This window comes from Bufo gargarizans, chromosome 2 (genome assembly GCF_014858855.1).
Source record: "Bufo gargarizans isolate SCDJY-AF-19 chromosome 2, ASM1485885v1, whole genome shotgun sequence".
In the NCBI taxonomy this organism is placed as follows: Eukaryota; Metazoa; Chordata; class Amphibia; order Anura; family Bufonidae; genus Bufo; species Bufo gargarizans.
In genome coordinates this window covers 478399708-478425024 of record NC_058081.1, presented here as the reverse complement: position 1 = coordinate 478425024, position 25317 = coordinate 478399708, and the positions used below count along the sequence as shown (strand labels likewise).

At 45.4% G+C, this 25317-nt stretch overlaps 1 protein-coding gene across 2 annotated transcripts in view; it reads right to left on the bottom strand.

The window, feature by feature from the left end:
* The window catches only part of HMGXB3 (HMG-box containing 3), an 83960-nt gene extending 58909 nt beyond the window's left edge, over nucleotides 1-25051 (bottom strand). For both annotated transcript variants that reach the window (XM_044281122.1, XM_044281123.1), the window contains exons 1-7: nucleotides 24310-25051; nucleotides 13930-14070; nucleotides 11539-11713; nucleotides 8367-8837; nucleotides 5814-5912; nucleotides 1186-1317; nucleotides 253-602 (exon numbers count right to left, since the gene is read on the bottom strand). In XM_044281122.1, the coding sequence (XP_044137057.1) occupies nucleotides 253-602; nucleotides 1186-1317; nucleotides 5814-5912; nucleotides 8367-8837; nucleotides 11539-11713; nucleotides 13930-14069 (1367 nt within the window). In that variant the 5' untranslated portion in view covers nucleotide 14070; nucleotides 24310-25051. The remainder of the gene's footprint in view (nucleotides 1-252; nucleotides 603-1185; nucleotides 1318-5813; nucleotides 5913-8366; nucleotides 8838-11538; nucleotides 11714-13929; nucleotides 14071-24309) is intronic.
* Nucleotides 25052-25317: the final 266 nt, after the last annotated feature.

Genomic DNA, 25317 nt, shown 5'->3' with positions numbered 1-25317 from the left:
TTTTCCCTTCCACAGATCAGACACTGCACTGAACTCAGGTTGAGACACAAACATAAGCGGAAAAGAGGAAGGTGAGAGAAGGTCTATGCATTTCTCAAACGCCTGAGTCACTCTGTGACCCCATAGCTGCTACTTCCTATATACTTCGATGGAATAAGAATTGCCCTCAGGAGCAGATACATTTTGATTTTGTGTGCGTTACAATCAGAAACCAACTGAAGGCGAATAATAAGAATAACAATGTGCACTCACTTTGAAGAAGAGGCTTTACAATGTCCTGAAGGCAGTTTCTCGGCTTTGCTGGTATCACTCTCTGCCACCGGCTCACTATTCTTCAGTGGTTTCTCCATCTGTCTAGACCCCTGGGCATCACCATTATCTTGTGCTATGAAGTGAGAGTCTGAAATGATCACCTCTTCCCACTCTTCAATATGGGCTGGTGGGGTGTCTTGAAGAAGGTGACTGACCGCCTCAGTATTCTCTTTCTCTGTTGCCTTTGACTCTCTTGCAGTGATGGCAGACTGTTCTTGAGCATCTGGACTGTCAGAAGATGGTGCATTATTATTCAATGGGACTGGGCTCTTCTCTTTTACAAGTTTCCCCTGGAAAAATACACAATAGGAAAAATGACATGGATGAAGAATGATGAAGTTGGGTAGCGTATAGCAAAAAATAAATAAATTAAAGAAGTACTTCCAAGTATCTGGCACCAGACATGGAGAGATTCAGGTTGTACAGAGGTGGTACATTTGCCAAGGAGTCTCTCCATGATTAATATCAGTTCAAATTGCCACTGCAGTAATTGGACCTCCACCAGTTATAATGTTAGCGCATATCACTACGACATTGCATGACAGAAATACCCAATGAAAGCTTTATGCCAAAAGGAAAAAAGAAAACTTAGGACTGATTAATCTTAATCTGCCCTCGAAATCAAAAATGATACTCACAACTTCAGCTGTTCCTGTACCCATAGACCTATCAAATGGAACCCTGAATGGGCCTGATCTGACCCTACAGAGCCAATAACCAGTCTAAGAATCAGTTTCCTTATGGTGACCTCTATGTGTGCGACAATCCAAGTAAAATCTCAACCATAGCTCGACTTAAGTGTGCAGAACACAACACTGATCGCTCCTTTTAACACACAGCATGTACACTCAGCAGCAATGAGTGCATACTAACCTTTGGAACCCATTTTCCACCAAGGAACTGATCGCAGAGGGGACATTTCGGAGGTTTGTGTCTTGTCACGTAGGTAAAAGAGCAGCTGGGGTTGGTGCAGCTCCCGCGCCCTCTTCTGGTGTAGGTGGTTGCCTGCAGTAGAATATAAAATGTATAGACAAGCTGTAGAAAGCTTTCGTTACGATGAATTAGACAAAACAGCTTGCATTCACCACATTTTTTCCTTTTTTCCTTCTTGTGTTCAGATGATGTAGCAGAACATTACATGGTATATGTGACATGCTGAGCTCTACTTATCAGCTTTCAAAAATTATATATAGTGCATTTGGCATACACACCCTCTTCCCCCTGAAGAAGCTTACGCGAAACGTGCGTTGGGGTAATCCGGTTCACCACTCAGGTACTCATGTCATGGTTCCACTGTGGGTAGCTCAGTATTTGTGATCCATGCACTTTGTATTTTTGCACTTTGCACCTTATACTGTTTTGGATCTCCATCCTGTTTTGTTAGCCACAGCTTGGCCTAATGTTTTAGATATTCGGTCCATGTTATTTATATACCATGATATATCTACATGATCTCACTAGCCTGGATATTTATATGTATATGTCGATATACTAGTGGTGCCACATTTCTTCCTGTGTGTTCTATACCCACCACAGTATTGTTTTTTACCTGTATTTTACCGCATCTTGTCTCGTGTTGAGACCTTAATAAAGTTTATATCTATTGGAATCTGTGCTGCCCCTTTCCCTTCTTTGGTGCTCTACTTTGCATGCGGGCTTGGCACGGGCACTCACTTTTGTGAGTCATTTATTGGTGTTTACTGTATGGGGGCAGCCACAAGGAGACGTTACACTGTATGGGGGCCACAAGGAGACGTTACAATGTGTGGGGAGCCACAAGGAGACGTTACACTGTATGGGGGGCCACAAGGAGATGTTACACTGTATGGGGGGGGGGGGGGCCACAAGGAGACATTACACTGTATAGGGGGGGCCACAAGGAGACATTATACTGTATGGGGGGGCCACAAGGAGACATTATAGTGTATGGGGGGGCCACAAGGAGACATTATACTGTATGGGGGGCCACAAGGAGACATTATACTGTATGGGGGGGGCCACAAGGAGACATTATACTGTATGGGGGGGGGGCCACAAGGAGACATTATACTGTATGAGGGCCACAAGGAGACGTTATGCTGTATGGGGGGGCCACAAGGAGATTTTATACTGTATGGGGCAGCCACAAGGAGACGTTACACTGTATGGGGGCCACAAGGAGATGTTACACTGTATGGGGGGCCACAAGGAGATGTTACACTGTATGGGGGGCCACAAGGAGATGTTACACTGTATGGGGGCCACAAGGAGATGTTATACTGTAGGGGGGCCACAAGGAGACGTTATACTGTAGGGGGGGGGGGGCACAAGGAGACATTATACTGTATGGGGGGCCACAAGGAGACATTATACTGTAAGAGGGCCACAATATATCGCCCAACCCTAGTTCAAGTCAGGGCTCTGGCTGGGCCACTCAAAGACATTCAGAGTAGTCCGTAAGCCAGTCCTGTACTCGTGCATTGCCTTGGCCAAAGGTGAGGTCCAGTGCATCACCATGCTGTGGAGGCATTTTTCAGTGGAGCACTCTGCAAACTTTGCCATATTGGGATGCTCTGACCCGGTTGTCTAACCATTACAATTTGGCTTTGTCAATGTTGCTCAGAACGGACTATTTACTGCCTAATATATCCCTTGTCTGGTGCCAAATGTAATGAGAACATGGTTATTCCCTTCACCTGTCACTAGTGTAAGGGTGCCCACACAAGGTGCAGCCAGTCCGTGGTATAGCTGGGCTGCTTTTGTACTTGCACCATAAACCACAGCAAAGTACAGATGCAGCACAGCAGTCGGCGGTAATCTGCATTTGGCTACTGCAGCCTGACCGCAATATGTGTAGGCACCATTAGAATATAGCCACGCAGATTCTGCCACAATTTCACAGCAGAAATACCACAGATTTAGCCGGGGATTTCAGCCATGCATTGCAAAGGGTGCAATACACGAAATTCATAGAAATCTAGACTCTGCACTGCAGGTCAATTTACACAGCGGATTCGCTCTCACAAGATGTGGATAAGATTTCTTAAAAACTAATCCACATCACTAGTCCTGTAAAACATTTGCTGTGATAAGCCCCCTTTGTTGAAATCGCTAATGGCTAAATGGTCTATGCTGCAATATGTTGATTTGCACAAGCCTGCATTTTCCAGTATGTGATGCAGTACTTAAAACAGGAATAATATGAATGAAAGAAGAAATATAATAGGGGTCATTTATTAAGACCGGCGTTCTAGACACCAGTCTTAATAAGGCCCTGATCTAGCGGTGCATATGCTAAAGTTATGTAGATTAGTCTCTACGCCTAAGGCCTCATGCACACAGCCATTGTTCGGCCGTTCCGTGCACTGTTGCCACAAATTGCGGTCAACGTCCATGCGGCGGCCGGGACGGATCGAGACCCATTCAACTTGAATGGGTCCGTGATCCATCCGCATCGCAAAAAAAATAGAACATGTTCTATTTTTCTGAAGTGCGGAGGCACGTCCAGAAACACCAAAGAAACACTCCGTAGTGCTTCCATGCCTCCGTTCCACACTGCAGTCCCGGATTGCGGACCCATTCAAGTGATCAAATTGTGTGTATATATATATATATATATAAAAATGAATTTATTTATTTTTTAGAAAAGTTCTGCAGACATTTGGTCAATACGACATATTCTGAAGCCTTTGGAGTGCTGCGGTCTACTTGCCTTGTGCAAACATATACATTTGTCAAATGCATAAAAGTGGTTTTCTTCTCATACGATCAGCAGCGCCAACTAGTGTCCACTACCGTGAATCTCACCTTCTTTCTACGAGGATTCAATTTGGTGCAGGAACTGTTAGGCCTTGGCTCAAAAGTCCCTGTTATGGAATAACAGAAATACCGCAGCACTGCTGAGGTTTTTCTATATGCTTAAAAGCTGTGTTTTTTTTTTACACAAATCTGAGCCCGGGACTATAACCAGAAATCATAAGGCCTCCTTACAAAATTCTAAATGCGCAGAGAGCTCTATCAAATGTAGTAAATCTTTAGCACAGTTAAAGGCAACCTATCAGCAGTTTTACACTGCCTTACCTGAAGGCAACAAACTGGTGACAGAGACTCAGAACAAAACGTTGGGTCGCTTACTTGAACTCACCCAGTCGTTTAGCTAAAAATCGGTAATAAGCAGCTTCAGCGCAAGGTGAGCAGAGGAGTCCAGTCAGTAAAGAGCAAGAACCTTGGAGACCTTATACTGATCAGTTCTTGGCCCTACTGCTGCTGATTGTAATAGTAAAAAAGATGTCATTCAGCGGCAGGGAGAGGCGGGAGCTCATAAATATGTGGACTGCTGATCCTCAGCAATGTACTGAGCAGACTCCAACACTCACCTGTTTCAACACTGAACTTAACCAAACAACTGGTTCATTTCAAGTAACTGACCCCAGTGCATTGCTTAGGGTATCTGTCACCAGTTTATGCTGTGTTCATGTAGAACAGCATAAAGCAAGGGATGGATTCCCTTTAATATCCACTATTCTACAGCAATTCACAAAGTGTCTGATTAATAGTAGTGCTTGGTTTTTCTTACTTGATAAATCAAATAAAGCCTGAAAAATGTAGCCACCACTGGATGGAGCTCACGGCATATGGATAGTTAGTATTGTACTCAGTGGGGGGAATTCTTGAGGTCAGTTTTGCTTTAAAGAGGACCTTTCATGTTTTTTTTTTTAGTTTAATTAAATACCTTTCCTTGCTGATGCTTGCTTCCCTTGCTTTTTTTTTTTCAAATATCACTCCTGCGCCCCACTGTACCCCCTTCAGTTTTCCCGCTCAGTATGTTAATCCTGAGCATCGGTACAGAGAGGAGGAGACACCAGGGTTTCTCAGGTGGCAGTCCCCTTCTCCCTGGCTGTGCCACGGTCCAATCACAGCGGAGAGCGTCATATCCAGGGAGAAAAAAAAAGCTCACCTTCTCGCTGGCTGTGACGCTCTCCGCTGTGATTGGACCACGGCACAGCCATGGAGAAGGAGACGCCCACTTGAGAAACCCTGGCATCTCCTTCTCCCTGTACTGATGCTCAGTATTAACATACTGAGGGGCACAGCGGGGCTGCAGGAGCGATATCTGAAAAAAAAAAACAGGCAGGGTGGAAGCATCAAGTAAAGGTACACTGCATCCTGCAAGTAAAGGTATTTATCTAAACTGAAAAAAAAAACATGAAAGGTCCTCTTTAAGTCCGAGTTGCCATAGTTTGCACCAAGTTTATCAAACAGCGCATGTTATGTGATAACTTTTGGTGCATCTTTAAACTCCACAACTGTTACTTCAATTTATGTATGCCACCTGGTATGCAGGTGAGCGCCACCTAGTGGCAGCTGGAGGTAGCCACTATAAAAGTGTCACAGCAGGCAACAGAAAGAGTTCAGTGCCAGGATCCATTCACCGCTGTCTCTACAGTAGGTACGCTGCTGGGAAATAACATCTTGAAGTTAAATTGAAAAATTCCAAAACAGCAGACATGCCTAGAACTCACCAATTTAATAGCCCGGGATTGTTCTGTGAGGGAGCGACTTATCAATGGCATCATAATATACTGGGAGGGAGGGGATGCAGTGCAATGTTCTTCTGTATCCTGTGTCAGCCGGGAAAGAGAAATAATCAGTTGTAATAAAGTTTGTAATAAATTACAAAAAGGAAAAAGAAACATAAAAAAAACATAACTTTTAGCCAATTCCCCCTTCTATGTAAAGCATTATGTATTGAAAACGTAGCGGTTTCCATATCTCCCATAAAGTTTGTATGGAGGGTTAGTGTGGGCATGGTCACCCATCACTAACCGCAGTCCCATAGTTGTGGTGACCACCGCTAGAAAGTAAAAGTGGCTCCCACTCTGACAAACCAGACCAATCCACATACTATGATTGGTAATGTGTTTATACGGTCGGCATGTAATACTACAGTTTCCCTCCAGACAGCAAGCCATCTGGAGCGGATATCCAGGAGTTATCAGTTTTTTTCATATTAGGATTAAGTTTATATATAAATAATTCTTTCTGCATCCCAGGAGACCAGCCATGTCCCACCTACTCCTTCTCAATGTCCCATGACTGGCTGTAAGGCAGAGTACTCCATCAGCAGCTGCCCCGCTTGGTCTAATTTTGCTAGGTCCCGCTCCCCCTCTGCCGGCTGAAGATGGAACAGAGAAATAACCTGTGATCTCTGCAGGATCTGCACAGGGCTGTTTGTGTCAGAAGCATGAAGACAATCCTTCAGGGTGACAAACCACGGGGTAAAATTATCTCCTATTTATTTAACCATACATCTCTAGGTTTTGGGTTACTTTACACAGTAACGAAGCTTTTATTCAATGTTTTTTTAAATGTCCCATATAAATAATTTTTCTAATATACTTTATTAACAGTTTTTGCCTCTTTTGTAAAAAAAAAAAAAAAAAAAAAAAAAAAAAAAAAAAAAGGCACCTGGTTTCTACTTCCCTTTAAATCTTTCTTCAGTAAGGTCCAGATCTTTATCGGTGTACATATTAGGGTGGGTTCACATCATGTTCTATGCCTCAGTTTGACGTATAGGTTAGAAAAAAAAGAAAAGGATACAAAAACGCAGCACACCACATTCTTGTATACTTCACAATCTGATTAAAAAAAAAAAGTATACTGTGAACGGATGCCACTGTAATGGTATCAGTCTGAGGCATCCATTTAATGCATACGTTTTTTTGTATACGTTAAACCAGGGATTCTCAACCCGAGGTCCTCCAGCTGTTGCAAAACTACAACTCACAGCATGCCTGGATAGCCTACAGCGATTACACATGCTGGGAGTTGTAGTTTTGTAACAGCTGAGGGGCCGCAGGTTGGGCATCCCTGCGTTAAACAGATGGAAAAAAGTGATGTAAACCCAGTCTTATTAACGCGCATATTATTGACCCTATTATATTGAATCTAAATAGGTCAAAATCTGTACTAACTGATATAATACACATACAGTATGTGTATATAATATATTGGGGCAGACTGAGCTCATAGCCCCTCGTTTCCCTTCATACCAAAAAAAACTAATTCTATCTGCCTGCAGCCACCACTTGGGGAAGCTCAGGACACTGCATATGAACTCAATAATAAATCTGTATGAAGTAAGCTCCCCCTACTGGTGACTGCAGGCAGCCATAGTTGTATCATTTCATTAAATTGCTGGCTAGTAAGTAAATTTGGAATCCTGTGTCCGAAAAACAAGAAACTAACCACTGTAAATATATAGTATAATATTAATCAAAACTGAATTTTGGACATAACAGCAAAATGTCAATATCCACTTTAAAGACGTTGTGCAAGAATGTGGATGGTTTGGAACCCCATCCTACCCACACTTGGCTGGACCTGTAAAGGGAAGCTTACTTTCTTGCTTCCCGGCGCTGGCTCCCCGCTTCGTCTGCCTGTGATGCTCTGCTGGGCTTTCTTGCTGAAAACATCCGGTTTGACATCGACTGCAGCCAATCACTGGTAGCGGAGATGACCAGGTCCCCTTGCATCATGTGACCATTTGTCACGCAATAAGTGGATCCAGTCTCCAACGCGGCGGCCAGTGATTGGCTGCAGGCAATGTGAAACCGTATGTTTGCAGCAAGAAAGCCCCTAGGAGCATCGCAGGCCGGGAGACAAAGTTTCAGGAAGTCGGCGCCGGGAAGCAGTTAAGAAAGGTTCCCTTTACGGGTCCGGCCAAGTGGGGGGAAGGTTATTGCACAACCCCTTTAATGGATAAGTAACTTCACCCTGCACAATATTTCCATAGATGGCTGCGGACATAACAGCTTTAGACAAAATTATTATTTGGTCAACGGATATCTTGCAATTATAGGCCTGTAAGCCTAACTCAAATACGCATGTTATTCCTAAGGAAAGAAGAAGATAAGTAGCTGCCCAGTGGCATTGCTTATCTTGGGAAATAAAGGACAGGGTGAGAAAGAATAAAACCTGTTTGTTCTGTAAATTTTAATTTTTACCAAAAACATTTTTATGCTACAAATGAAAAAAATAAAATAAATGACAGTTAGTTTCATCTTTTGCATTACCTGGATTGCCATAACAGTGAGAACAGACATTTCTGACTGCGTGAGGGAAATGCCTCCATCTTCCTCAATGACCACATTGGCAGCTGGGTATGTGCTTGTCTCCCCAATTTCTAATGTAGTATCATTTAGTATAATTTCTCCTGCCAGTTTCTCAGAAAGTTGGGTGTATATGCCCCCAGAAGTAACTTCTTGCACGGAGTCCACTGGCATAATACTTGCCACTTTCTCAGTTATACTTTCTACCTCGGTCAACTGATCAGAAAGGTTAATTTGTCCATGCTCCAAAGTAATGAGGCTTTGACCTCCATTATGGGAAAAAGCAGCAGAAGGAGGCTGAGTGACACATATATCTACACGCTGAAGTTCATCCTCAGGTATTCTCTTGGGTATCAGGATGTATTCTGAACGTGGGAGGATCTTTCTAAAGCCTGGAACATCTGATATCATGGTGGACGTGCTGGATTTAATGTTCTGTTCAAACAAGAAAAAGGATAACATGGGTTGGCTTTGTTCACACTGGCAATCAGGGTTTTCATCCATTTTAAAATTTTGATACAGTAATGGTCTAAGATTGGCTAAAGTCCACCCACTTTCAGCAACCATAGCTGTATGAATCTGAAGGTTAATGGAAGTAGTACCTGCAAATTCATGCAACCAATGCATATAGCAGGTTTTCGACCTCTTCGTGGACACACATTATTATTGGAGATGTTCAGACATAGCCATTAATATCTGCACACTCTGAGATTATGGGTCCTGAGGAACGTCTCACTCAGTGACTGATATCATCTAAAAGGGAGTGTACAGAAGGAGCATTGTCAGTCATTGAATGAGATGACCCTCCAGACTTATATGCCAAGAGAGAACAGTTATGGTATATATTCCCCCACAAAACTATATACCAGGGTTTCAGGATTTCCTTAGTATTGAGCAGCTGATATAATTAGTGTCCATGCATCAGGACTTACCACAGGTATTAATTCTGTGGGATATTCTCAAATCCTGACCGATAGGTGGGTCCCGAGGACCAAAGTGGAGAAGCCGTGCTATATATGAACCTGCTCAGCTACTCCTGCTCTATACCCTTCTCAATACAAATCGGAGACCATGCTGAGGCAGGCATTAGATAGAATAAGCAAAACGAGAAAGAAAACAGGACAACCAATAATGATGTTCACCTAGGGCTAGGCTACTTTTATATCTGCGTTTTTTGGCTGTACGGTTTTGAGATCCAGCAGGTGATCTTAAACCACAGCAAAACATTTCCATTATAATAATACAACCGGCTGCTTCCGTTCAGAACGGATCCGGTTGTATTATATCGAAAGTGAAGAAACAGGATCCGGCAGTAAAATCTGAATTAGTCAATGGGTTCAGGTTTTTTTTTGTATCCAGCTTCTTCAGTTTCCCATGACACACACAAAAAACGCTGCTTGCAGCAATTCTGTGTCCAGCGTGGGAACGCAACTAACTGGAATAGAATCCATTCCGATGCACTCTGTTCCGGTTTGTTCAGTTTCGTCCACGTTGACAATGAATGGGGACAAAACCGAAGTGTTATGCTGTGCCAGATCTCAGAACTGGACAGCACAACGCAGATGGGAAAGTAGCCTTACATAGAAAAATAGGAACCTTCAAAGCATCCCATCACTTAGGGTGCTCATGCACATAGTGGTTCTGATTACTCGGCATTTTAAGCAGTTTTGCAATGCCATCTTCAGCTGTGCAGGAAGGACATGAGTGCACATTAATGTTGCTGTAAACTTTGCCAAAATCTAGTTTTAGACAAATCTTCTATGGGTATCTTACCAAGGGGGTGTGGATTACCAGAGAAATAGCACAACTTAAAAGGGGTTTTCCAATAATTTTATACTCATGACCTATCCTCTAAATAGGTCATCAGTATCTAATCGGTGGGGGTCTGACACCCGGGACCCCCGCGAATCAGCTGTCTGAGAAGGCACCAGCACTCGCAGTAGCTCTGTGGTCTTATCTCAGCTCACCAAGCACAGTGCCAGATTGTACAGTGGCAGTGCTTGGTATCACAGCTCAGCCCTATTCACTTCAATGGGGCTGAGCTGTGCTTAGGCCAGGTTTCTAATGAATGTGATGTCACATGGCCTAAGCTATGTTGCAAGAAGGCTCGGCTGCTACTGCGAGCCCCGGTTTAAAAGTATAAGAAAACCCCATTAACTTTAAAGGGGCATGATCTAAGTGGCAACATTTTGCACCAAAATTGCCCCACACTCCTGATCTTAAATTCTGTTGCAATCAAGCCAACCAACAGTTGGTACACATCAAATGTATCACCCAGCATGAGGCATTATGATACATTTTGTGCATGTCTAGAAAGCCTAAGTGACCATCATCTATAGGATTAGTAAGGCTACTTTCACACTAGCGTTCGTCGGTCCGCTCGTGAGCTCCGTTTGAAGGAGCTCACGAGCGGACCCGAACGCCTCCGTCCAGCCCTGATGCAGTCTGAATGGAGCGGATCCGCTCAGACTGCATCAGTCTAGCAGCGTTCAGCCTCCGCTCCGCTCGCCTCCGCACGGCCAGGCGGACAGCTGAACGCTGCTTGCAGCGTTCAGCTGTCCGCCTGGCCGTGCGGAGGCGAGCGGATCCGTTCAGACTTACAATGTAAGTCAATGGGAACGGATCCGCTTGAAGATGTCACCATATGGCTCAATCTTCAAGCGGATCCGTCCCCCATTGACTTTACATTGAAAGTCTGAACGGATCCGCTCAGGCTACTTTCGCACTTAGAAATTTTTCTAAGTTATTAATGCAGACGGATCCGTACTGAACGGAGCCTCCGTCTGCATTAATATGATCGGATCCGTTCAGAACGGATCCGATCAAGCGCTAGTGTGAAAGTAGCCTAAATCTGCCCATGGGTTTTATGTGCTTCACCTGTACTTGCCACATGACCAAAGGCTGCATCAAAAATCATGTATTTATCAGTCGCCCAGGACACAACATCTACATGTTCAGGCACCCTAATGAGATGCAAACAAGATGTCCCTTTTCTTTTCCAGACAGATAGTCTCCCAAAAAAGTTCCCTGGGACTGAATTGTAAATCCTAAGCATGAACCTACAGTACTGCCTGTGCTCTACTAGTTCACAGGTTAACTGAATACAAGAAAGTCTTGTAATTCGGTGACCACTCACAGAATCCAGCCCTTCCTTTTCCAACTTTGCACGCTCCAGGTAATAACTCTTCTCGGCCACACTGAGAAGTTTCCAGCTCTCACTTATCTTCTTGTTAATCTCAGACTGGGGCAGATGAGGCACCTCTTGTTGGACTTTCAGGTAGATGTCATAGTAGTAGAGAAGATAAGCAGACCTAGAAGATAACAGCTCGTTTTAGGTTAGCTAGTACAACTTCTATTGTTTAAGACGTATGGTTTGCTCTAATAGGAATTGTTGGTCCTTTTACATGGACCCATTTCCACCAAAAATGGCACCTATCATCGATATAACAAGTCAATAGGTGCTCATTTAAAGGTCCTTAAACAGAGGCTAATGCAACTGTGAGAGATGTCAGCTGAGAAGGAGTATTCTTTTAGTCTGGCGTTTGGTATCAGAAACCTTAAATGAGACCCCACTGCCAGACCTAAAAGTTGTCAAATTTATAAAGCCCATTGTATGAGAGATTTTGGTGAAAATAAAGGGGAGTGCCTCATGTAACTTCCATCCAGTGGATCCAGTGGTGGAACACAGAGTGATCAGCTTACTTTGGGATGGTTCTTCTTAGGCCCCATGCACACGGCCGTGTTTCACGGCCGTGTGCGGGCCGTGGAACCGCGGCCTGGATCCCTCCTGAGAGCAGGAGCGCACGGCGTCACTGGTTGCTATGACGCCGTGCGCTCCCTGCTGCCGGCACAGTACAGTAATACACTGGTATAGATCATACCAGTGTATTACTGTATAGCGGCGGCAGCAGGGAGCGCACGGCGTCATAGCAACCAGTGACGCCGTGCGCTCCTGCTCTCAGGAGGGATCCAGGCCGCGGTTCCACGGCCCGCACACGGCCGTGAAACACGGCCGTGTGCATGGGGCCTTATAGAAAAGTGTTGTCCAAATTGAACAACCCCTTTAAAGGCTATGTACACCTGCAGGCGTAATTTTTTTATGATTCCATTTTACTCATTTTGGGCTAAAAATCATTTTTTAAATTGGTCTTTATTAAAAATATTGAGCCGTTCTGTCTCAAAGAGTTAACTGTTTTTCTAGCTGTGAGAGTGGTACATTCACTTTGTGCTAGTCACCTAATAAACTTTATCTTTAAATTATTAAAAGGTCATAAACACTTATTTAAGCCACATTCTTATCAGTAAGATAAGGATTGAGCTATAATGAGTGGTTAGGAGGTCAGAGATTACAGATAAGGAGCCGTCAGCTTAGGCTACTTTCACACTTGCGTTCGGGGCTCCGCTTGTGAGTTCCGTTTGAAGGCTCTCACAAGCGGCCCCGAACGAATCCGCTCAGAATGCATCAGTCTGGCACCGTTTGTCCTCCGCTCCGCTCAGCAGGCGGACACCCGAACGCTGCTTGCAGCTTTCGGGTGTCCGCCTGGCCGTGCGGAGGCAAACGGATCCGTCCAGACTTACAATGTAAGTCAATGGGGACGGATCCGTTTGAAGTTGACACAGTATGGCTCAATTTTCAAACGGATCCGTTCCCCATTGACTTTCAATGTAAAGTCAAAACTGATCCGTTTGCACTATCATGAACAAAAATTTTTTTTTTTTGTTCATGGTAATGCAAACAGATCTGTTCTGAACGGATCTAAGCGTTTGCATTATAGGTGCGGATCCGTCTGTGCAGACACCAGACGGATCCGCCCCGAACGCAAGTGTGAAAGTAGTCTTAGCTGAACTAAGCAAGAAAGAGATTTTACAGGTGAGTTCACAAAAATCTTGTTTTCTCGCTCGTATCATTGGGGGACACAGGACCGTGGGACGTTCCAAAGCAGTCCCCCCCCCCCCCCATGGAAACTGCCTCGCAGAAGCTCAAGACACCGCTGCCTGCAAGACCTTTCGGCCCAGCGCAGCGTCCGCTGATGCAAAAGTATGCACCTGGTAAAACTTGGTGAACGTGTGCAAGGATGACCACGTCGCTCCCTTGCATAGCTGTGAAGCTGAAGCTTGGTGGAAGAGAGCCCAAGACACACCCACCGCCCTGGTCGAGTGGGCCGTGATACCGAGGGGCGGGCCTTGCCCCGGGAGCGGTATGCCTTGGAAATTGCCAAACGGATCCACCTGGCAATCGTCACCTCCTTGGAGGCCGCCAAACCTTTGTGAGGAGCTTCCGTAATAATGCTGATATGGTCTCTCCTGGCTGGAGGTGTATAGCTAGCAGAGGAAGAGCTAACACTTTTTAGCCTAGTGTCGCCTCCTAGTGGCAGCAGCAGCCGCCTTACCCACGGTCCTGATTATACGAGCGATAAAAATTATTTTTAGCTTAAAAATTAGTACAATGCAATTTTTTATTTATTGCCCCCAAAGGTGTACATAGCCTTTAAGTCTTATTTCAGACAAGTATAGAGGTACTGCTTACCGTGGTTTCTTCACAGCCTCTCCTTGTTCTGAACAACCTCTATATTTCTTCCTCTTTACAGGAGGCTTAGCAGGCACGTAGCTTTCCTCCATCACTTCAGACTCCACTGTCACCTCAGTACCATCAAAAGGATCATCCATTCTAAGGAAACAAGAATTTATTAAGATGTTTCACTGTAACTTAAAGAGGCTCTCCATTTCAAGAAAAAAAAAAGGCATTAAACAGCCACAGATCCACCAAATCCAAGGACCCTCTTCGGTCATCCAAGATGGCTGAACTGATTCTCAGACTATCTGATGCATTCTGTGCATTTGGTAGTCCAGGACACTTCCCACTTATCCAGCCCTGCTCTTGGATCGACCACCATTGGACACATGAGCAGTACTGGCCAACCTGAGGGCAGCAGGAAATGGCATGGACTACCACATGCAGCAGGTAGTCTGAAAAGCAGTGTGGCCATCTTGGATGGCAAAAGAGGAACCTGGGAATTGGCAGATCTGCATCTGAAATTGTTAGTAGTCTGTACATTTCCCAGTTATAGGGGTTAGACTAAGTTTAGAAGTTATCCTCTAGCCACAAGATAGTGGCTAACTAGCTGATCACTGGGGGTCCGACCACTGGGACCACGAATAATCCCGAGAACGAGGATCCCGTTCCCCCATTCTGATGGAGTGGCAGGTTGCCACTCCATTTATTCTCTATGGGAGCACAGCAGAGTTCAGAATGACTTCACAAATGGCAACCAAATCAGGTGGAGTCTGTAGAAATGTACCAACTTCAGTTTCCAAATAAAAGCATTAAATATTATATATTATTAATGACTGATTTATAAAATGAAGATCTTGTTGCATACTTTAATGAAAATTTAAGACAGTTTAATCCTATAACTACATGGTACAGTCTGATCAACCTAGGACCTCTATCAAAAAACAGCGACAACTGGGATGATGGAGCAGTAAGAAGCTGGCCATACGCTAGAGATAACTGGGTCAGCCGATAGCGATCTCTCCAGATCCTTACATACATATGCACACTCGACTGATCACAAATATGTAATGTAGTGAATGGGGAGAAAGCCACTGCCAGATAAACAAAAGGTTTGAGCAGATGACATCCAACATGCCCCAGCCTCATCTCCCCAACATGAGCCACGGCGGAGAGTCACATAAGATGGCCAGCCAAACCTGCCGAAACTTCAGTGGGGTCCGCCAACATGGATCTGATGTGTATGGTCAGATTAAAAGTAATTCATCAAGATTGGCGTCTTCTCATAAATTACATGCCCCCTCTGGCTCTCTAGGTGCTCAGAGCTGCCATAGATCTCAGTCATTATTTATGCCAGTTCCTGGCATACAAAATGACGAACCGGCCAGAGCTGATGGCCTCGCACATGCCAGACCCCCTTTTCACAAAACTGGCGAGGACGGCGTAAAAACTCCAAATGTGACTAGAAAAGTCAAAATGACATTGAGAAGTAGCAAATCCCATGGGTTCACAACTTTGCCCCCCATATCTTCATGCTACTGCTTCAAGACCCATGAAAGATCTCAGGCAGAAATGGGTAAAATGGATGCAAAATTAGTATAACTAACGCTCAAAATGAAGGTTCCGTGTTTGTTTGTTTTTTCTGTTCTTCTGACGGATCAGAACGGAAAACAACATGGTGATGTGCCCTTACCCTAACTGTCATATAGCTGATGAAAAGCCTAATGTCACCTTTTCAGTAAATGGAATCGGTGTGGGAAAAAACAGGAGCTGGAGCAGAAGTTGGAAGTCTGGCTCACCAAGTCCACAGCCCTGGGCCAAATCATCACATTTTGTTTCCATGATTTGCAGAAAATCGTGATTATCTATAAAGTGGTTGCCTTGAACGTCCCACAGCTTCCCCCAAAGATCACAAGAACGTGGATCCATGTCTGCAGTTTGAAGGGTGCGATGGTCGAGCATGAGCACTGCGGCTGCACTGAAAAGCTATGGGACTGCCAGAGGTAGTCAAGTGCTATACTCGGCTGCTTTCGGCACTCCCATAGATTATAATGGAGTGGCAGTGTGCATGCTTTAAAACAGGGGGCACGGGTAATCACAGGTAACATAGCAGAAGGGTACGTTCACATGTAGCAGCAGAGATACGGTTAAAAGCGCATCAAAACTACATCAGGAAAATCCACCTTCACTGTGGTTTTTAAGGGTGAAACAAATGTTCTATAAATTTGCGTCACCTATAAAAAAAACTAAAAAAAACTAATACAAAACCACAGGAAAAACTGCTATGTGTGAACATACCCTAAGCGGGTGGGAGATTGACTGCGAATGATCTCTATAAGGAACTTGTGGGTCCCAAATAGTCCTTGTAATCTCCGATGCCTTCGTTCCATCTGCAGGGGTCAGAAGTCTGATATTTGAGACCCTGCACGCAGAACAAATCAAACAGCTCACGTCAACTCAAAAGGGATTTCGGGTAAGAAAGCGGACAACACGGGGGGATAGGCTGACGCTCCAGTTCTGCCAGCTCTGGGGTGGGGATGAATAGGAAGAAACAATTCAGCATTTTTTGCGTTTTTTATGTTGTTCACGGGTGATACAAATGTTATCTTTATTATAAAGGTTATAGCAAAAATTGTTTTATGTCTTGTAATAATCTTAATTAAAGGGAACCTGTCACCGGGATTGTGTATAGAGCTGAGGACATGGGTTGCCAGATGGCCACTAGCACATCCGCAATAACCAGTCCCCATAGCTCTGTGTGCTTTTATTGTGTAAAAAAAAAAAATATATATATTTGATACATATGTAAATTAACCTGAGAGGAGTCCTGTCCCTGAGATGAGTCACGTACAGGACTTATCTCAGGGTAATTTGCATATGTATCAAATCTTTTTTTTTTTTTACACAATAAAAGCACACAGAGCTATGGGGACCGGGTATTGCAGATGTGCTAGCGGCCATCTAGCAACCCATGTCCTCAGCTGTATACCCCAAATCCAGGTGACAGGTTACCTTTAAGGTTATGCTAAAGGTAATCTGGTAATCTGTTCTGGCACAGGAAGAGACTACTGGAGTTACTGTACTGACTGGAATAAGATTCGATAAGAGCGTCAGGCTGTCTATTAGGTTGCGTCTGTGCTACAGTGTAATAGACATGCAGCCATGTTAGGCCGCAAGCTGCCATGGCACGATATCAGCACCACGCAAATGCGCTCGCAGGGAGCCGATGGTGACAGAGATCCATGTTCCTCTAACTGCCTAGACGCCTCAGTTGCTATTGACTGCGGCATCTACGGAGTTAAAGAGGACCTGTCACCACTCCTGACAAGCCTGTTTATGTAATAACAATTCTGTAACATCTTTTCTTATGTCTGTATGTTCTCCCATTCCTTTATTATTTCTACTAGAAGTTATGAATAAATTGCTAGCAGTCTGCAGTAAGGGTACAGAGGGGTGTTACCAGTTGGGGTGTACCTGCACAGTCTGATAATGGCAGCACTGATTGGATAGAGTCAGTCTTTGCAGGCACCCCCCCCCCCCCAACTGGTAACACCCCTCTGTACCCTTATTGCAAACTGCTAGCATTTCGTTAATAACTTCTAGTAGAAATAATAAAAGAATGGCACAACATACAGACATAAGAATAGAGGCTCCAGAATTGGTATTACATGGGGAATGCATGAAGCTACTAAAACAGGCATGTCAGGAGTGGTAACAGGTCCTCTTTAAGCGGACAGAATCAGAGTTCTTTCCAATGCCGGCTGTTACAGCAGGAGCCTGGCTTCAGTCAGTGCCAGGCTTCTGCAGTGCAGCCTGTGAGGTCTGTTCAGTTCCTGCCACCTAGGCCAGGTTTAATGGTGTGGGCGGCAGGGACTGAACAGACTACAGCCCTCCGGACCAAAGAAAGTGTCATGCGCAGAAATGCATAGGAGACTTTTTTCAGAGAGTAAAATTGTCTGTACAGACATCTATGACGCTTGTACAGGCATTACTGCAACCTCTACTGAGGCCCCACCTCTTGGACCATGGATGAGAACTGTAACAGAGGAATGGCAAAAATGTTCTGATACTACAACCATGAAAACAACAGGTACCGTCCGCAAAACACAGATACCGACTCGTGTGCGTTCCACAATTTGTTGACCGCACATGAACAACAAGAATAGGAAATATTCTAACTTTTTTGCGGGGCTGCGGAACGGAACTACGAATGAAAATTGCGGAACAGATGCGGACCTGTTCATACGGTCGTGTGAACGGACCCTTAGGCTGAGGTAGCTGTTACACAGCCTGAGATCCGGCCATCAGTAGCTAGGATGTGCGAGATATGTCCTTGGCAGAGAAAGGGTTAAAGGGGCTGTCCCACCTGGACCTTCATAGCATATCACAGGATATGCCATAATTATCCTATAGATATGGGCCCCATGGCCTAGTAAGACTGCTCAGCTCTTTTAGGAAGTCCCATAGCAGGGAATGGGGAATCCTCCTTTCTCCATTCCTGGAGGCAATGGGGCCCAGTTCTTGAGACAGGAGCTGGTCCCAGAGCTAAGGACATTTGTGGCATATCCTGTGGTTATGTCATAAGTGTCCAGATGGGAACAACCCCTGTAAAGGCACCCATTTGTAAATGTATTCATACATTTTAGGGAGGAATAATAGAGGAATGGTACAATCACAATCCAAAATCTTTTATTTCAAAGGGACTGCAAGCATGTACTAAAATAAGACACATCCGGAGAGATGACATGGCTTACATCGTTTTACGGATTTGCCACTTGCTGAATTTTTCAGCAGCATGTGGATGAGATTTCATAAAGGGGTATTCCCATCTGGGACATTGATGGCATATCACCACCTCTAGGACCTATCTCCAGAAAGGGGTGTCTGAAGTGAAGCGCAGCATGCTCTCCATTCTCCGCTATGAGAGTTCCAAAATAGCTGAGCCAGCACTCAGAACTAGTGTTGAGCGAACTTGTGTTTTAAGTTCGGCATCTAAAGTTCGGGTTCAGGTTATCGAAGTATCCCGTTATGGATTCTAAATTTCGTTATGGTCCGCGGTAGCGGAATCCATAACGGGATTCTTCGATAACACGAACTTTAGACGCCGAACTTAAAACACAAGTTTGCTCAACACTACTCAGAACTCCTATAGCGGTGAACGGGAGGTGGTCCCGCAATGGCAGGGGGCCAAGTCCTGCAGACAGGAGCAGATCCCAGAGTTGGGACCTGCCACTATCTGATATTGATTGCATATCCTAGCAAGATGCCATCAATGTCCCAGATGGGAATACCCCTTTATTTAAAATGGAATTCACCTCGCAGCTACCGTAACACCTGTGGTGGGTATTTTCACAGTGAATCCTTTGACAGGATCGCCATGTACAACGTACACATATGGCTTGTATTTTAACTGCTACCCGACCGCCTAACGCAGGATTGCGTCCTGCAGGCGGCCGGGTTATTCCTCTTTGAGGAGCGCGCGTTCACAGGATCCGAAGGTAAACTAGTTGATATACAGCCTGCCAGCGGCGACCATTCGCTGGCAGGCTGTAGATGCGATTTTTTTTAACCCTTGAAAGGTATATCAGACGCTGTTTTGTTAACAGCGTCTAATATACCTGCTACCTGGTCCTCTGGTGGTCCCTTTTGCTTGGATCGACCACCAGAGGACACAGGCAGCTCTGTAATAAGTAGCACTACACTACACCCCCCCCCCCCCCCGTGTCACTTATTAACCCCTTATTAACCCCTGATCACCCCCCTGTAAGGCTCCATTCAGACGTCCGTATGTGTTTTGCGAATCCGTGGATCCACAAAAGACGGACACCGTCTTGCCAGAACTATATAGAAAATGCCTTAACTTGTGCCAAAAAAAACATATTCTAGGAACTCGCCATGCCCCTCACGGAATACCTTGGGGTGTCTTCTTTCCAAAATGGGGTCACATGTGGGGTATTTATACTGCCCTGGCATTTTAGGGGCTCAAATGCGTGAGAAGAAGTCTGGAATCCAAATGCCTAAAAATGCCCTCCTAAAAGGTACTCATTGGAATTTGGGCCCCTTTGCGCACCTAGGCTGCAACAAAGTGTCACACATCTGGTATCGCCGTACTCAGGAGAAGTAATGTGTTTTGGGGTGTATTTTTACATATACCCATACTGTGTGTGAGAAATATCTCTCTAAGGCCTCATGCACACGACAGTATTTTTTCACGGTCCGCAAAACGGGGTTCCGTTGTTCCGTGATCCGTGTCCGTTTTTTCTTCCGTGTGTCTTCCTTGATTTTTGGAGGATCACCAGACCAGAAAAGCGAGTCAAGTTTGCCATGAAAATGATAGGAAAAAACGGATACTGATGACAATCTTGTGTGCATCCGTGTTTTCACGGACCCATTGACTTGAATGGGTCTGCCAACCGTTGTCCGTCCAAAAAATCGGACAGGTCATATTTTTTTGACGGACAGGAAACACAGATCACAGACGCGGATGACAAACGATGCATTTTCCGAGTTTTCAACTGACCCATTGAAAGTCAATGGGTCCGCAGAAAATCACGGAAAATGGAACAACGGACACGGATGCACACAACGGTCGTGTGCATGAGGCCTAAATGACAACTTAAAAAAAATATATATATACAAAGTTGTCAATTTACAGAGATATTTATCTCACCCAGCATGGGTATATGTAAAAATACACTCCAAAACACATTGCCCTACTTCTTCTGAGTACGGCGATACCACATGTGACACTTTTTTGCAGCCTAGGTGCGCAAAGGGGCCCAAATTCCAATGAGTACCTTTAGGATTTCACAGGGTCAGAGGCGTACATAGGAATCACTGGGCCCCATAGCAAAATGAATTGGGCCCCTTAACCCCGCCCACTACCCACCATGGCCCCTCCCACTTCCTGACTTTGCTCCTCCCATGCCACACCCCCATTAAATAAATTTATACATGACCTACAGAAACTGTTAGGGGTTTCCTGGGGGTGACCTGTCACATGGGATATCTGCTGCAGCCTGCAGGTCTCCTTATTTGGGGTGCCATGTTAGGCTACTTTCACACTTGCGTTCGGGTCTCCGCTTGTGAGTTCTGTTTGAAGGCTCTCACAAGCGGCACCGAACGGATCCGTCCAGCCCTAATGCATTCTGAGTGGATGCGGATCCGCTCAGAATGCATCAGTATGGCTCCGTCTGTCCTCCGCTCAGCAGGCGGACACTTGAACGCTGCTTGCAGCCTGGCCGTGCGGAGGCAAACGGATCCGTCCAGACTTACAATGTAAGTCAATGGGGACGGATCCGTTTGAAGTTGACACAGTGTGGCTCAATTTTCAAACGGATCCGTCCCCCATTGACTTTCAATGTAAAGTCAAAACGGATCCGTTTGCACTATCATGAACAAAAAAAAAAATGTTTTTTTTTTTTTTTTGTTCATGTTAATGCAAACGGATCCGTTCTGAACGGATCTAAGCGTTTGCATTATAGGTGCGGATCCGTCTGTGCAGACACCAGACGGATCCGCTCTGAACGCAAGTGTGAAAGTAGCCTTAAAGGGAATCTGTCACTAGCAATTTACCCCCAATTTTTTTTTCATGAATCCATGTTTAACAGAGTACCTGTTCTCCATCTGTCTTGTTCTTTTGATTGTGAGTCTTGTCATGTCTTCAAAAAATCGATTCTTATGATATGTAAATGACGCTGTAAGGAGCCCAGAGGGGCGTTATTCTTTCTCCACGGTGCCCAGGAACGCCCCTCTGAAGTGCCGTGCCCGGCTAAGTTTGAAAACTAATAACGCCTCCAAGTTCATCTAAATCGCCTCCCAGAGGCACGGCTAAGTGCTCAACACCCCCCTCCTCAGTGCCGCGCTCTGCGGCAAACACCCCGATCCTCCTCTCGCCGGCATCCCAAATCCCGCGCAGGCGCAGTGCCGTCAGTCATCTTATCATAGCGCAGGCAATCGCCGGCACTGCGCCTGCGCGGGATTTGGGATGCCAGCGAGAGGAGGATCGGATTTGGGAGGCGATTTAGATGAACTTGGAGGCGTTATTAGTTTTCAAATTTAGCCGGGCACGGCACTTCAGAGGGGCGTTCCTGGGCACAGTGGAGAAAGAATAACGCCCCTCTGGGCTCCTTACAGCGTCATTTACATATCATAAGAATCGATTTTTTGAAGAAATGACAAGACTCACAATCCAAAGAACAAGACAGATGGAAAAAAGGTACTCATGGATCCATGTTTAATAAAGTACCTTTTTTCCATCTGTGTTCTTCTTTTCCATGTCAGTCTTGACCTTTCTTCTAAAAATCGATTCTTGCTGTAAGCCGGACTGGAGCCCAGAGGGGCGTTTTTCTTTCTCCACGGTGCCCCTCTGATTAGTGCCGTGCCCGCCTAAATATGAAAACTCTAACGCCTCCATCATTTAGCTGAATCGCCTCCCAGAGGCGCGGCTAAGTCCTAGACACCCGCCCCCCTCCTCAGCGCTGCGCTCTGAAACACCCGATCCTCCTCTCGTCGGCGTCCCAAATCCTGCGCAGGCGCAGTGCCGGCGATTGCCTGCGCCTGCGCTCTGATAATACAGCTGAGGGCAACAGCTTCAACATCGTCACTGGGCTCGGCGCATGCCCAGTGACGATGTTGAAGCTGTTGCCCTCAGCCGTATTATCAGAGCGCAGGCGCAGGCAATCGCCGGCACTGCGCCTGCGCGGGATTTGGGACGCCGACGAGAGGAGGATCGGGTGTTTCAGAGCGCAGCGCTGAGGAGGGGGGCGGGTGTCTAGGACTTAGCCGCGCCTCTGGGAGGTGATTCAGCTAAACATGGGGGGGGGGCCCTGGGGAGAAAAGCAGCCGCATAGCCGGCTGCTGGTCATCAGTGGGCGGGGCCTTATCTGCGCTACGGGCCCCCCAGTGCCGCGGGCTCCATAGCAGTGGCGTGGTCTGCCTCTATGGGCGGTACGCCACTGCACAGGGTATTTTTTACGCATTTGGATTCCAAACTACTTCTCACGCTTCAGGGCCCCTAAAATGCCAGGGCAGTATAAATACCCCACATGTGACCCCATTTTGGAAAGAAGACACCCCAAGGTATTCCGTGAGGGGTATGGTGAGTTCATGTAAAATTTTATTTTTTGTCACAAGTTAGTGGAATGTGAATGTGAAAAATTTCCGCTAACTTGTGATAAAAAATAAAAACTTCCATGAGCTCACTATGCCCATCAGCGATAACCTTAGGGTGTTTACTTTCCGAAATGGGGTTATTTGTGGGGTGTTTCTACTGTCTGGGCATTGTAGAACCTCAGGAAACATGACAGGTGCTCAGAAAGTCAAAGTGCGTAAATTCACATTTTTGCACCATAGTTTGTAAACGCTATAACTTTTACCCAAACCAATAAATATACACTTATTGGATTTTTTTTTATCAAAGACATGTAGAGCAATAAATTTAGAGAAAAATTTATATAGAAATGTAGTTTTATTTGAAACATTTTACAACAGAAAGTGAAAAATGTCATTTTTTTGCAAAAAAATCGGTCAATTTTGATTAATATAAAAAAAAAATATATAAAAATGTCAGCAGCAAGGAAATACCACCAAATGAAAGCTCTATTAGTGAGAAGAAGGGGAGGTAAAATTCATTTGGGTGGTAAGTTGCATGACCGAGCAATAAACGGTGAAAGTAGTGTAGTGCAGAAGTGTAAAAAGTGGTCTGGTCATTAAGGGGGTTTCAGCTAGGGGGGCTGAGGTGGTTAAAGAAAATCTCACAGCAAACCCCATAAGAATTTTAATTTTATTTTTTGTCTAATGTATGCTTCATGTGGACATAGCCCAATACATGCAGATTTTGGTGAAAATTCGACGCCATGGGGAGATTCATCAAAACTGTTGCAAAGGGAAAAGTGACTTAGTTGCCCATGGCCACCAATCAGATCGATCCTTTTATGTTCCAAAGGAGTTCTAAAAAATAAAAGATGGAATCTGATTGGTTGCTATGGGCCAGTTTTCCCTGTGCACCAATTCTGATAAATCTCCCCACATATTCACTTTCCCTCAAAAATGGAGTAAGGTGACAGTGCATCCGGGGTGCTTGCACACTGGGTGGGTATCCGAGCCCCCATTTAATAAACCCTGCCTTCTATACACATCCACACACTAGACAACCTGCGCCCTAGGTTCTATCTCGTCTTCTCCCCTGTGTCTCTTCCCCCTCCCCCTCCGCCTATTCATGTGTCTTCATACTGACTCGGGCACACCCCAACGTCCAATGAGCGTCCGCCTTATTAACTCCCTACCGGACTTCACCTCTCGGCGCTCCCAGGAGGTCATTAGAGTCGCCATTAGAACCCCTTTTGGATCCAGGACGCTGCGGCGAACCCCAGCACCCCGTTCACAGTCGCTTACCTGTGTCCTAGACAAAGCGCCGGTGTTTAAGGCTTCGCAGCTCCTCCATGCCCTCTCCAAGATGGCGGCCAGGCTGCTAGGGCGGAGCAACCAATGGGAGCGTGGAATGAAAGGCGAAACGCCAATCAACTGCGGCCTTTTAGCCACGTGTGTCCTGAGGTAGTGGATGGCGAAACGGATTAAAGTGTTCATTGATCTCTTGGCCTGAGCTGTTCAGCTGGTGGAGCGAATGTGGTGTGCCGTCCATCGTTAGAAATGGCCCTAGGCTGCTAATACAATGCCGGCCGCTGCAACATCTGCGTCTCAACACATTTCTATGTGGGCTAAAACGCAGATATGTGCATTGAATGACTATTCACACGTAGCAGTTTGGATGCTTTTTAACGCGATTTTGGAGGCAGTTGTAGTTTTTACAGATGTAACAAGTGCATGATTTTTTTTCCAGGGCTGTTATGATGTGGCGTTTACAATATGCCATTACTATAATAAAAAGAACATGGCTGACTACTTTTAAGGCTCTATACACCCCAGCGAGATAATAGTCGTTTGTACTACAAACATGGGAGTCGTCACGAGTTCTTTCCCGTGAAATCCACAGTTTTTTCCCGGATATAGACGTGCGGTGTGGATTTTAAATCCACTCCATGTCAATGCTTTGTAGCTTCAGTGAGGAAGAACATTTATCAAAACGGGGGTCGAGGAGACCTGGCTTCGTTATATCCGATTCCACTTTTGGTTTTTCACGGCTCTTCTGGAAAAAGGAAGGTGAACTAGCGTTTTGGCTTTCCGTTTGCGAGATCCGTTCGGGGCTTTCACAAGCGGTCCAAAACGGATCAGTTTTGCCCTAATGCATTCTGAATGGAAAAGGATCCGCTCAGAATGCATCAGTTTGCCTCCGACCAGTCACCATTCCGCTCTGGAGGCGGACACTAAAACGCTGCCTGCAGGGTTTTGATGTCCGTTTGATGAAACTGAGCCAAACGGATCCGTCCTGGCATACAATGTAAG